General features: G+C 40.2%; 1 protein-coding gene across 6 annotated transcripts in view; it reads right to left on the minus strand.

The window, feature by feature from the left end:
- The window catches only part of erbin (erbb2 interacting protein), a 54470-nt gene that overhangs the window by 19594 nt on the left and 20190 nt on the right, over nt 1–14686 (minus strand). For all 6 annotated transcript variants that reach the window (XM_026173222.1, XM_026173220.1, XM_026173223.1 and 3 more), the window contains exons 2-8: nt 8536–8730; nt 8222–8339; nt 3660–3738; nt 3432–3521; nt 2648–2704; nt 817–880; nt 535–609 (exon numbers count right to left, since the gene is read on the minus strand). In XM_026173222.1, the coding sequence (XP_026029007.1) occupies nt 535–609; nt 817–880; nt 2648–2704; nt 3432–3521; nt 3660–3738; nt 8222–8339; nt 8536–8721 (669 nt within the window). In that variant the 5' untranslated portion in view covers nt 8722–8730. The remainder of the gene's footprint in view (nt 1–534; nt 610–816; nt 881–2647; nt 2705–3431; nt 3522–3659; nt 3739–8221; nt 8340–8535; nt 8731–14686) is intronic.

Consider the following 14686-nt stretch of genomic DNA (forward strand, 5'->3'; position numbering starts at 1 on the left):
AGACAATATCACACTTATTTTAGGTTGAAAACACTGTTCTGCTAATAAAATGAGTAACACTTAATGGTTTGTTTCATACTCCACAGACGTCATGGCTTATAAAAGGCCAGATTGTGATTACAGCTGATGCTACTGAAATGCTGGCAGCAGAACTAATGCTTTAATTATGACCCACTTACAAACAAGCTGGTCATTTGGATGAAAGAAGAGCCTCATTTAACAAATCCTGACTGTCAACACACCGACATAAGAATTCATTCATAGCTGATTTTTTTCTGGGGGACATATGCAAACCCAAAACTATGCATTTTGTTGTGCGAGTTCATCCTACGACAGAATCGCGTTCAAAGCGCAGCCCTCTCTGCTGGTTTTAGAGAGCTCAAAGTCTGATGTAAACTGACTGCAGCTCGTTTTGATGAAGACTTGAGGAGACACACAGTTTTGGGGGGTTGGGGGAGAATCGAGGGAAATAATCTCAAGATGATGTGTTAAGACGCAGCAGTCACTGAACGGGAATATGAGCGTATATGATACCCCAGGTAAAAAGGTCAGTTTGTTCCCGTCCATCCACAGCTCCTTGAGTCCAGTCAGCCACTCCACCACCTCAGGCTGCACATGTAGAAAAGAGAAAGCACGTAGTTGTGAGCAAGCTAAAAAAAATGAATCACATTATCATGTATAAATGACGGTTCAGAGTGTAAGGAAAAGAAAAATTTCAACATACGTGCTTAAAAAACCAAAATAGGACAGGGAACAGATTAAGGAAGGACGAGGTGAGAGCCCCGAGCAGTGACAGACTGACTGAAAGATACTCACCACTTCAGTGAACTCATTACTCCCCAGGTCCAACCTCTCCAGCTGTGTGAGCTTCTGCATGCTTCTGCAGACACACAAGAAGGAAACATAAAAAACAAAACAACAAAAACACATGAATTTCATGGTTTACATATTAAAGAAGAAGAAAAAAAACAGCCATAAGAAAATTCCTCCTCTATGCCACTATCAGTCAGTTTTCATGCTGTTCGATTTGGAAAGCACACATGCTCCGCCTTCGCTCCTGTCACTGAATAATTTTATGTGGAAATAAATACCTTTTAGAGCTTAGGCGTGATAGAAATATGCTCTAAATAATGCAAAATGTGCCCTAAGCCTTGCTCCAAATTTTCTCTCACATTCAGGCCACAGGCTCACATTCTCCCCTACACTGTAAACACGCACTGCTTACAACACTGATTTAACTGACCACAGCACAACAGACAACTGGAGAGAAAATATTTTCATAGAGGCTTATTATTAGTGATTAAGAACAACTCTTTCCTCACAGATCGAATAACAAGACACCTTTGAGGACATTTGTCCTTTACTGCCAGCAGCAAAAAACAAAAACGTAGCACGTACACAGACACGCGCATGCGCAAATAAAAGCAAAATAAAAATAAAACATTTCCATTGACTGTCAATTTCACAATGTGAATATAAAAGTTGATTAAAAAGTATAATCCCAACCCTAAAGCAAATCAAGACACCGTGAAAACTGTGTTAGTGGAAATGTACTTGTGGGACAGAAATGATACCAAGGAACGAACAGAGTTTCTCCCCACACCACAAAAAACCCCACACCAAACCAAACAGCTAAAAAAAGGGTGAGAAAGAGCTGTTTTGGCTAATCTAGAAAGTGAGTTCACCAGTTAAAAAAACAGCACTAAGGGGCTTATGACCCTGAGCGAGGAACACTGCAGCCTTCTTTAAAACACTTGGTTTATGCATGTGCTCAGTGTGTGTCTGTGCACCAGAGGAGAGAGATGGAGAATAGAGGCAGCAGCTTCTACATGAAAGCCCTGAGAAGACTTCTATTGCACCCCTTTGCACACATTGTTTACATCTCTGAAATGCTTGTGTGTTGCACTGGCAACGCTCCCGATCATTAGTCCCTTTCTTTGTCAGGCCTCCAGACTTTAACAGGTCTGGCCTCTGTCACATAAACACAGCCAGAAAAAAGGGATCCGCTCCGAGCTGTGGCACTGACTGTACTGCACTTTATACACCGGCTGGAACATCAGTCAGTGAAAAATAAATGCAAAAAATAATAATAATAAAGGGGAAATTATAAAAGGAAACTCAGACAGAGGGGGGAAGGGGAAAAAAAGGCAAGTATCGTTAAGCATGGTAAGATGGTAAAGCTAGTCAAGTGTGACAGAAATTAAAGAGAAACCAGGGAGACGGTGACTTCCCCCAAAAATCACCTGGAGCTTTCTCTAATATCTGTGGGACATTCAGTCTCACAGCACACTTCTCAAATAGCAAAAAGACCTTCACCACTGTCTCAGTAGAGGATTATAAAACCTGTCAGCGCAAGTGGCCAAGTAAAGGGGACTCTTATGTAACACAGTGGAATTTAATACTACAGTTAGAGGTTTAGAGAAAGAGTCTATGATTAAAACAAAGGATAAAGGACAGACATAGCAGGGGGTGCAAGAGGAAGAGGACAATGAGGAAGTAGGGATTAAAAAAAATAAAAAATAAATCTTGTCGCAGTTCATAAAGCGACTTAATTTCAGAGAGACTCTGCTTTTATTATTATTTTTAATTAAAATGAACATTCCTCATATTTCACATTTGGAAGGTTTGCTAAATAAAAACCACCTACTTTGGCAACATCTTTAACTGATTCTCCCTCAGCTCCAGGATTTGTAGCTTAGTCAACCTGCAAGCAGGAAAAAAAATCATTGTCATAATTAGTTGATTTTCCCCAAAAGGGATATTATGTGAAATGGCTTTTGAAGCTTAGCGGCCATGATTTTCTCAGCCGGCTTATCTTTCACTAAGCAGCTATGATGTGCAGTTACATGACAGCAAAAAAAGTCTGATGTAATCTTCTCTTGTATAGAACTAGTACTAAAAGGAAGAAATATAAAGATGGAATCAGCACCAGATCACATCACGTTTTCTGCATTCAGAAGGCTCAACACAAACTTTGTGTAACGCGCAAGTAATGAAAGTGATTAATAATCTGTGTAGCCTAACTATATATTGAAAAGTATAGTAAGTAAATGTTAAGAAGACAACATGATCATTTTAAATAAAGTGATAATTTTTTAAAGCTGTGTGTTTCTCCAGTATGACTTAAATGTAAATGCTAAAGAATTAATGGTAAGCCAGGTCTGAGAGATATAATAGTTCTGTGTATGCTCGCTGCATCACTTTTGTGCTGTTGACATGACATAAGTAGTACTTGGTCCTGGTGCCACACAGCACAAGTGTAGCCCACAGTATGAATCAAAATCACTTCTACTGGGTCATCTTATCGAGCTAGCATCATTTTGTGTTGCATTTCTGCGGTTGTTAATGACTTGACTGCATTTAGAAAATTCAAATGTCAGTATCATGACTCCATCAAGTCCAGCGTGTGACAAACCAGGGAAGAAACCGACCTGCCGAAGCTGGCTGGTAGGAACTCCAGAAAGGCATCGTTCAGGTAGAGCTGCGTCAGACTCAGAAGCTGAGTGAAGCCTTCAGGGAGCCTGATAACACATGCAAAGGCAAGAACGCGAATGAGAACACACAAGCAGCCTCGTAAGCCTCTGCAAGAACACTAGGAACCCAAACTTTATAGGGAACATTAAACTAAAATGTGTTAGGTGAGGGAAAGTCGAACTCACTTGGATATGGGATTCACACTGGCTTCTACAATTGCTAGGCCTTTGCAGTTCTTGATGTTCTCTGGAAAGTCCTGGATGCCTGGAGAGAAACAGAAGTCATCAAAAATTATCATCAGCAGGGCAGGAGTACGACTACAAAGCTACATCTGCTCAGTGTATCTCAGCTGCTTTGTTACTGCTGACACAAAATGAATAACTCCCGTCAAATGAAAAAAAGATAAAACATAATGAAAGACATCTTATTTAACACAAATAAACAACCAGAAAGGTTCTCTGACTGAACAGAGTGTGATCGTGGTATAATAAGAGCAGCTCTGCACCTTTCTTCGCCCTTATTTTTTGTCTTCACTGAAAAGAGAGAAGAAAAGTGCAGAACTGCATGCGGTTACATAATAAAAGAGCAGGAAACAAAGAGCAAAAACAAAAATAGAAGGTGAGGGATCTATTTTGAAGTCTGCAACTTCTCACCAAACCTTCACAGCAAGGTGAGCATTGTGACCAAGTCTCACGGTTTATTTCCACCTACTTTCTTTTATGCCCACAACACTTAGGCTAAAGTGCTTTGTGTGGAAGGATAAGCTCCATTTAATGTAAACACGGGACATGAAGCTCCGGTTCATGAAAATGCCACTACATCCTTTAATGTCTGTTTAATCTAGGCTGCTTTTACACTCGTTTATAGTCCAAGTACCTTTTTAACCTCTCTGTTCCTGAAAGGGTTTTGCCGACTGTGCAGGTAGAGAAGCGTATGGACAGTCAGGCTATTTTCCCTAACTTTGGATCTGTACAACACTCATGGATTTAAAATGAAGCAGTCAAGATGCAAATCAATTTTTTGCATTCACCTTTAATAATTTACAGTCCTGTCTTTTACACAGGCCAAAGTAATTGGACAAACTAGCATTATTATAAATATAATTATTATTACTTAAATGGGAATCTGTAGCAATCCTTTCCACAGACATCATTAAATGCTGCATGTCCTCCCTCGAGATGCTCTGCCAGGCTTTTGCTGCTTCTTTGTGAGTCTCTCTGCTTTCAGCTTTGCTTTCACTAAAAGGCATCTCAACTCAGCTGAGGTCATGTGAGTGACTCTGCCATTTAAGAACATTCCCTTTCATTGCCTTAAACAACTTTTGGGGTTTTGGGGTCATTATCCATCTGCACTGTAAAGCACCAGCCTTTTAGTCTTGCAGCTTTTCAGCACAGTGTAAGCTATAAGTTTTAAAAATCCATCCTGTTGCTTCAACAGTCACTTTATCTAGAAACACTAGTGAACCAGTTCCTCTGGCAAACATACAGTACATGCCATGTCATTTTGAAAGAGGATGTAGTATGAGCTCTTCCTTGCCTTTTGTATATGTTTTTTTTCTCTTAACATCTTCCTGGTACAAATTGGGTATACCAGAACTGGAAGGCCTTTTGTTTTCCTTTCAAATTACACTGACCACACCTTGGTCTAGTTAAGAGTTCATATGAATCAAAGGAGCTTGCAAAGAAAAGCGTCTGGACTTCTTTAAGTTACTTGAAGACGTTTCACCTCTCATCCGAGAAGCTTCTTCAGTTCTAAGGTCAAATGGTGGAGAGTCCCAGATATAAACCTAGTGGGAGTTTCCCCCCACAGGGGGACAAAAGGACCCCCTGATGATCCTCTAATCGCCTGAGCCAAGGTGTGAAACTGGGTGTGGGTCCCAATCAGCCCGAGTTTCGGGTGAGTTCATTGTGAAACCTGGCCCCACCTTATCATGCGAATTCCTGAGATCAGATGGCCCAGGATGTGAGTGGGTGTTAAGGCGTCTGGGAAGGGATCTCAAAACTGGATTACAGATGGCAGAGAGTTGGTGTCGTAAACCACCGCCTCTGTTCAAAGATGGTCGCTCACAGTGGACATAGATGGCTTCTTTCACTCCTCTTTCAAACCATCTGTCCTCTCTGTCCAAAATGTGAGCATTCCTCGCTGCACTGTACAGCATGCTGTACAGTGCAGCGAGGAATGCCCAGACCTCTACATTGGAGAGACCAAACAGCCACTTCACAAGCGCATGGCACAACACAGAAGAGCCACCTCCACAGGACAAGACTCAGCAGTCCATCTGCATTTTAAGGATAAAGGACACTCTTTCGAGGATGCCAATGTTCAAATTTTGGACAGAGAGGACAGATGGTTTGAAAGAGGAGTGAAAGAAGCCATCTATGTCCACTGTGAGCGACCATCTTTGAACAGAGGCGGTGGTTTACGACACCAACTCTCTGCCATCTATAATCCAGTTTTGAGATCCCTTCCCAGACGCCTTAATGCCCACTCACATCCTGGGCCATCTGATCTCAGGAATTCGCATGATAAGGTGGGGCCAGGTTTCACAATGAACTCACCCGAAACTCGGGCTGATTGGGACCCACACCCAGTTTCACACCTTGGCTCAGGCGATTAGAGGATCATCAGGGGGTCCTTTTGTCCCTCTGTGGGGGGATACTCCCACTAGGTTATATCTGGGACTCTCCACCATTTGACCTTAGAACTGAAGAAGCTTCTCGGATGAGAGGTGAAACGTCTTCAAGTAACTTAAAGAAGTCCAGACGCTTTTCTTTGCAAGCTCCTTTGACTACGATGACCTGGATGACTGAGAACCTTCACAGACAGTTCATATGAATAGCTACCAAATGCAAAGTCAAACCCCAGAGTCAGCTCCAGATTTATTTTAAACAATGAGGAAACAATCGGGAACCACACCTGCTGATGGAGCAGCTTACTATTCAAATGTCCAACTACTTCTGAGCTGCAAGTAATGAAGAGACCGTTTAAAAATGGGTGTAATTACCAGCCAGTTAATGCAATTTTCACTTACATTCACACTTGCTGGGGATTTATGTTTTGGTGGGGAATCTGTGCACATAACCTCTGTTACATCCTAACTAGAAATATAACTACACAATGACTGATTACTGCTGTGCATTTATTGGCTTTTTCTTGGCAGTTTTTGAATTTATTAGTGATCGAGTGATGACCATTGCCTCAATATAGGGAGGAAAAATAATAACACCGATCTAAGGACCTATAAACATCAGCAAATTCCTAGAGGGAGACTGCTGAAACTTTTGTAATGGATATTAGTGAATGTACTAAGAAATGGAAAAACAAGAAGGACAAATATGTTTGCCCCCCAAAACCCCACCGCAACAAAGTGTCCAAGGAGGGAAAAAATATAATTGTCCAGCACAAGCATAAATACTGGCAACAACGTCTGCCACTTACTAGGTTACATTGTAGCCACTGCAGGATTCCCCACAGAAGTCTAAATCACGCCTTGTGGTCAGTTTTGAAACACTAATTAACCCAAATCCATTCATGTCTTTGGACTGTGGGAGGAAGCTGGTACCCAGAGGAGACAGGGAGACATGGACATGTAAACTCCACACAGACTGGTTTAGAACTCAGGACCTTCTTATTGTGAGGCAATAGTGCTAACACCACCATGGAGCTCACACACACATGAGTGTGGGTGGCCATCTGTCTCTCTGTTAATTGGCTGACAGCTTGACAACCTGTCCAGGGTTGTCAATCTGTCCTTCCCCACCTCTCACCCTATAACAGCTGGGATAGGCTCCAGCCCCGCTTCAATGGATAAATGTAGAAAGTGAATGGACAATTAATGCAATATTTTTGTTACATTCTTTGAATTAAAACTGGAAGTCATCCATTATGTTTTTTAAAAACTGTCAGAGTTATTTTGTTGTTGTTCATTTGTCCTTGTTTAATATCATACTTTTTAATTTTTCTACTGCATGGTACTGGTTTTCTTTCAATTTACAAAAGTCTACTTTACAAATAATGATTGTGATACGGAGGCTAAAACTGTGTCAATTTATTGCAGATGTATTTGATATAAAAACTGAATATACATTTTGTTGTTGTTTTTTTAAAAAGGCAGAAATTATTTAAACAGCAGAGTCATCTGACTGATTCGGTGTGCAGCCTCACACACTTTGTTCTGCACCTGTTTTTTGTTCTAAATGTCACCCTAGAAGAGCACCAAGTGTGTCTGTGGAAAGCTTTCATCAAACAGGCAACATTTAAAGGGCTTCAAGTACAAAGCCCTGTCATGTTCAACAGTGCAAATGTTTAATATCATAGCAGTAAATGTTAAACTTTGACAAATGCCGCTGCTTCCGACTCTACAAAACAGTTGACAATTCACCCTGTAGATATTTTGTTACAGTGTGTGTGTGAGAGAACCAGCTCAAAGAAGCTTTATATCGCCCTTTCAGTTTTTTCCATTTCACTTGAGAGAGAGTTTCTAGCTGCTTGCAGGTCTGGGCTTGTCCACTTGCTCTATTGATCGGTTTTTTGAGTCATGTTGTGACGTAAACACAGCAAATTAAACATGCTGTGGCATTTCGCCTTGTCTCATCTTTGAAAAAGCAAATCTAAACAAGGTATTAATGCGTTCATATATTTTCTTGCCGTCATGACAACAAAAAGACAGTTTCGACGTTTGAAATTTCAAAGGAAAGTTTTCAGGCTTTAAAGCAAAAAGGTTCTACAAAGGAATCATCCTGCTTACTGTTTTTGCTGACATCAAGCTCCCTGAGATTGATGAGGTTTGCGATCGCTGCTGGCAACACTGCCAGGTCGTTATCTGGCATGCTCAGTCGGTTGAGTAACTGGCAGTTAAACAGTTGCTTGTAGAATGAGGAGGGGGGGAAAAAAGAAATTATAAACACCATGTGGTTTAACATGTGGTTCACCTATACAGTCTCATGAGAAATGTACAAATGTCCCGACTTTTAATAAAGCTCAACTGTATCCCTCAAAGACTCCTAGCAACAAAGATGTACAAACACTGAAGGTTTCTATACATCACAATGCATGCCTTACTTTAGGCAGCTCCTCGATCTGGTTGGCATCGAGGTAGAGTTCTTGCAGGGTCTTCTCGAAGTTAAAGATCTCCTTAGGAACAGTCTCCAGGCTGCAGTGGGAGTAGTCCAGCGATGTTACGATCTCCTCCTCGCCCCGCAAGCAGCGGCATGGTACCAGACGAACAAACAGGCTCCGCTTGGACATCCTGAGGCACTATGGAGGGAAAATGGAGAGATATGAAGAAGGAGACTAGGACGATAAGGAGGCAGACTGGTGACTAGTGCTACTTTCACATTTCACTTCCTGTGTAACACAAGGATGTTGACATTTGATCAACTTTAATGAAATGGAAATGATTAAAATCGCACATTTAATTTGAATAAGTATGACAACAAAAAAGCAGCATCAGCCCGTAGAGTAACAATCAAGACTTAAATAGATTAGAAAAATGGATGTGAAACAACGGTCATGTTTAGCTTCTGGTGCGACTTCCACAAATCACTCAGATCATCATAAAAGGGAAAATTCAACATTTGTCAACCTTTGCTCTCACATTTAAATCCAATATGACTATTAGTCATTATTGTTTCTCACAGTTTCTAATAAAGCACAGAAGTAGGAGGAAGTAGTACCCATTTGATTTACAATTCTGTTTCTTTCAATAGCCACGGGGCTGCCGGCTATGTTTACTTTTGGTCGTCTTACTTTAGTCTGCGATATCGGATAAATTTAACCTCCCCGGAAAGCTGTAGGAGGCTGTCTCTTGCTAGTCTGTAAATCTCATCTCCACATCTGAGGAGGAGGGTAAAACTGTCACAATGGACAAGGCAAACAAACACTGGAATTTAAATGGAAATACTTGTTACTAGAGAATTACACTTAAAAATAATAATGCAGCCCAAAATCTGTCCCAAAGCACAGTACACTGTCTGGTGTGTAACGGCTCTCCAGGCACTTTTGCAGACGGACCTCTCAAAGCAGTTGGCAAGCTGCATCATGCACACTCAATACTATTATTTCTTCCAAGGGAATGGGCTGCCAGTTTTTTCCTCAAATTTGCATACACTGCACATAATCACTGCCAGTCACACAGATTTTTACTGAACAAAAATAACTTTTATTTTAGGTCTTCAGTAAATATCCTGGAAAAGATGGACTCTTTCTGTTTACCATTTGGGAAAAGCCAATTTTCACATCTAACTTTCCATAAATATGCCAAATGTGATGCTGTTCAATGAAGTGGAGGATATAAATTCAAAAAGTAAGCCATGAGTCAGCCATTATTTTGGAAATCCTTGTCCTTGACTGGTTTCATGCAAAGCTCTCTACACCAAAATAAACTGATATCGATAAGACAGAAAATCTTTTCTGCTCTCAATGTGGATGAACAGATTAAAAGGTGGATAGGAGGGGTGTTGTTAAGCACTGCTGGAAATTAAATGCATGTTTTCTATAGATCAAATCTACACAATTTTTCATCAAAGTGCAGTACACACTATTGAATGTGACTTTGGTCAACAGGGGCTTTGTTTGGACCATGCAGAGACTGCGACTTTCCCTCCCCCTTAATCTTAATCTGAGTATTGTCATAGAAAATCATCTCAGAATACTTCATCCGCTCTGTATCTTGTCTGGCTGACAGAGCCGCCGAAGTGTGGTAGACTTTAAATTTTCGTTGCATGCTTTATGTGGGTGAGAGCAAGTATTTCCGTTAGACTTTGCTACAAACAGCAACAGCATACTTATTTTAGGGGTGATATTGGGCCAATAAAAAGTAAAACACAGACCTCTTTTTCTAGAGAGTGCAAAGTAGTAGAGACGGCAGTATGATCTACTTGTTTGCCACAGCTTTTGTGACAATTCAGTCCACAATTGTCCCAAATGCAGAACCAGTCAGCTATTCTTCCATTTCCCACTCATTAATAATGGCTGCATGTATGCACTCACCCACACTCACATGAAGTATGCACATGTAAAAGGCTGTCAGCCTCCCACACAATCTTCTCTATGGAAGAGGCCAGCTCATGTATAAGTACTTAGAGTAATCTGGGCCATCAGCAGAGGAGACGACAGAGGGCCTGCCTCCATTCAACCCAAGCAAGAAGAAATAAAGACATGTATGATGCATGCTATTAAGAGTGGTCAGAGAGGGAGGAGGGAATGCAGCATGAATTAACAGAGAAGGTGTAGTAATTATGAGTTAATGTAAGGTATGCAAAAAACAAACAAAAAGGTCAGGCAATCAGTGAGACTTTTTACTTAATACCGGTATTTACAGTATTTGAATTTATGAAAAACATACCTGAAAAACTTTGTTTTGTATCTTAAACAAAACCTTTTTTTTTTTAATGGATCCTGAGTGTTAGTCATCAGAGCCGAAGAGCTGTACTGCCACGTAAAAACAGTTTTTTTAAATAACACTATTATTCAAGGTGGTGCGCTGCTTCGATGTGAAGACGAACAGAAATGGACAAGATATGCTGCACTGCAGGGCTGGCTGGCCCAAAGAGTAATCTGGAAAGCAGCACACTAATGAGAACCGTACTGTCTACAACAGATCGGTTTATCCGCTGACCTACATGTTACGGGACAGATGACTGACCACACTCACCCAACTTCAGTCGATCAGGAGCTTTTGACTTCTTAACTAAGAAAATTCAAGACATGCAACGGAGATTTCCAGACATGTTAAGCTCTTGGCTGACTGACATTTTCTTTCTTAGCCTACTTATTTCGGCAAAGTATTTACTTGAACCATCGTGCTAGTAAGTGCTTAGGCTGATGGGACGGAAAAGGTTAAAAAGTTAAAAAAAAAAACCCCCAAAAAACTTAAAAAAAAAACAACACTAGCTATATTTATTCATAGATTTTCAAACTGTGTGGGTGTGTGTGAATAGTCAGCATGTGACTTTGCAGGCACACTTTCTGTGTAACAGTAAATGAAACAATCTAGAGGGCAAGCCAGTCACAGAATCCCACTTAGTTCTCCCACTCAGAGCCAAAAAAAAAAAACCCACTTCCCTGTCACAACCCTTTCCCTGCAACTTAAGTGCCTCCCGGGTCAGTGGTGTTGCTATAGATACTACAGTGAATTGTAGAAGCAGCTCTCAGACATAAAAAGTCATTCACAAAACACACAGCTGAACTCACTTATTAACTGCGTATGTGGAACGCGTCTCACTAATAAAATACAGAAACGGCTGTACAGAAAGAGGTCTATGCAAGAGAACTGTACAATGAAACTGTGAAAATGGCACATTTTCAGTTTTTACCATCCATTTCATGCCAGAAATATCTGTGTGAATTCTGTAAAAGGTCACCAAGGTCTTCCACTGTGGCCAACAAGTATTCAATGGCCAACTTCTAGTTTATCCAGTAGTAGCAGTAGTTTGCTTTAGTGACTAATAAGTCCCAATTGAAAATAATTGGGGTAATTGCCCATCAAATGCTTTCCGCAGAAAGGATTTATACTCTCTGAGGTAACCAGCAGTTAAGCTCAGATATAGTACCCACACTGTAGTAACTTGTGCTCCGTCTGTCTTTGTTTTGGTGACTAACTTTTCTCACCTCCATGGCATGCTCTGTTCATTTCTTGTCCTCTGTCAAATTAGCATCTCTACCCATTTTACAAACTGAGCAGCTCACTTCAAACTTTGAGGCACAGCTACATTATGTGCCAGTCAGCCCAAAAGCTGTCTTTGAATCGTTGCTTAAGGATCGTGAGCATTAATGTAATCCTTAACTTCATTTCAATATTAACACTGTAGTGTTGAAAATGAAACTGCAAAACATCTGATGAGTTTATTCTGAAATTCAGACTGTTCCTGTTGTGACATAAAGGCTATTCTGCAAAACACTGCCAGAAAGCTGAACGTCACCCAACTGTATGTACGGAAATACGGTTCTCACAGAAATGCGTAACTAGCTTTAACAGGAATAAAAAGAGAAATAGGCTGACAAGTACATCACACTCTAAGATTGGGAAACAGAGGCTTCACAGCTCAGCTAGTACACAGTATGGGATGAAATCTTCATTCTTTTCACACAGAAACAACAAGAACACTCTCACAAGTTTTCTAAGAAAAATGATTTGATGATGGACATTTTGAAATCATTATCATAACCAAAGATGCTGATGCTCAAGACTCAATGAGTCATCTTCACTACTTTGTTACTCAGCAAGCCTCACTCAGTACGCGTCTATGGAAAACAACCTAGGGCCAATCACGGAAGCTCCACTCCTGCCACGCCTACAGGAACACAAACACAATGGCAGCTGAAACGGAGGTTGTGCACCTGCACTTAGATATTCTATTGAAAACATAATTAGAAAATAAAGCATTTATGATTTATAATTCACGTACTAACTTTCAACTTTCACTCGGACCAATTCTCATCATTTTATATTTTTCCAAAAAGGTTTTTCTTTCTTTTCATTTAAGTGAAGCAATGCTTTTTGAGCTTTTAAAGCCCTTAGTCATTGTTTGAGTTTCTAGAGAAATTAAACAACAATAGGAAATCAAATTAATTGTAAGCACATCAATTCTCAAAATAGACACAGAAGGTATTGTTGATGCACCTTCGTGTGCATTTGTAAGTACCGTGGGTTAAATTGAAGTGCAAGTATAGTGTTTGACGGCAGCAAACGGCTTGTGTTATTTATAGTACATGTCTGGTTGATATGGCAGAATGTGATTAGTATGGGGTAGCTCTTGCCTTATGAAAGGAGCTTTTGATCCAGATTGCAGGGAACTGTTACATGATTTCTGAGCCACAGCTGAAATTTTACATTAGAGATTATGACGACAGAAACAATACAGCAGCGAGGAAAAGAGGCACATAATGACCCGCAGACCCCATGGGATACATTTGAACTGCTTCTCACTGTGATGGAAAAGGAAAGGGAAAAAGTAACTTCCTTAATTTGGGGAGGAGTGCTAGTCATTTATAGATGTGTTTCTAAAATGCCACTTTAACTCCTTTTAAAACTGAATCTTATTCTTTACCATTCGATTTGTCAGTGGAAAAACAAAGTGCAGAACGCAAGTTGCGAGATTTACACAATGCTTATTTTCCCAAATGTCAAGTTGCACAACCTTTAAAAGAACTACAATCCTTGTATATTTCAACATGAACAAGCACATACTAGCATGAGACAAATTGTGGTGAAATTCAACTTCAGTATTCAAACCACACTTAAAACATTTCTACATCTGTAGACTAAATGCAGACTACTCGGATTTGTAGTCATGATCTCATGCTTGTATAAATATAGACACATAAACAAGATGATCACTAATATTGATATTTACAACACCATCAAAGAAAAATTTTTAGTTCACAATTTTTGCAAAATACGGTGAAACTTGATCTAAGATCTAGCAAGACTCCTTTCAATTTTAATTCTGTAAACCCCAAACCTCTGTTAGCTGTAAATTTGAAATTACAATGAACTTATATTATGAAGTACAGCTGAGATTAAAGTTGGTACGGTAAAACTGTGTTCTTTACTGAAGAAACACCACAATAAAATCCCTCGAGATTTCCTTTCCTCAGGCCACCTCATTAACAACATTACATTTAAATCCAGCAGGCACAACAGGAGAAGTGTTGCTTGTCAATAATGCAGATAGATGTTGAGTTAAGACAGGGGTGTCAAACTCAAATACACAGTGGGCCAAAATTCAAAACTGGAACAAAGTCGCAGGCTAACGTTAATATTTATTGAAAAAAAAATCTTCCTCTAGATATAAGAATGAATCTTTTCTTATGGACTCAAACAAGTTTTGCTGAAAAACTGAATATGGAACAAGCAAAGCTTAATACTAAACAATATATATATTAGCTGTATAATACCAGTAGGCCAGCTCTAATAGTAATTTGGTATGGCTTCGCGGGCCAAATGTAATTAGGCTGCGGGCCAAATTTGGCCCGCGGGCCAGAGTTTGACACCTATGAGTTAAGACAACAAAAATCAAGCTGCTGACTAAGACACACAGTCAAGTTTTTCTACCCCACATATTCTTAATCCAAGAAAAAGTGTACTTTTTTCCCCCCAAATCACAAAACAACAACAGACTAGAAATACAGCTGAGACAGGTAGAAAGGTAAGCCTGTTGTCAGTATCTGTAGCAGCTAAGTGGAACCTGAACTTCCAGTTTTGCTCCCC

The sequence above is a fragment of the Astatotilapia calliptera genome, chromosome 7 (genome assembly GCF_900246225.1).
Source record: "Astatotilapia calliptera chromosome 7, fAstCal1.2, whole genome shotgun sequence".
Taxonomy (NCBI): Eukaryota; Metazoa; Chordata; class Actinopteri; order Cichliformes; family Cichlidae; genus Astatotilapia; species Astatotilapia calliptera.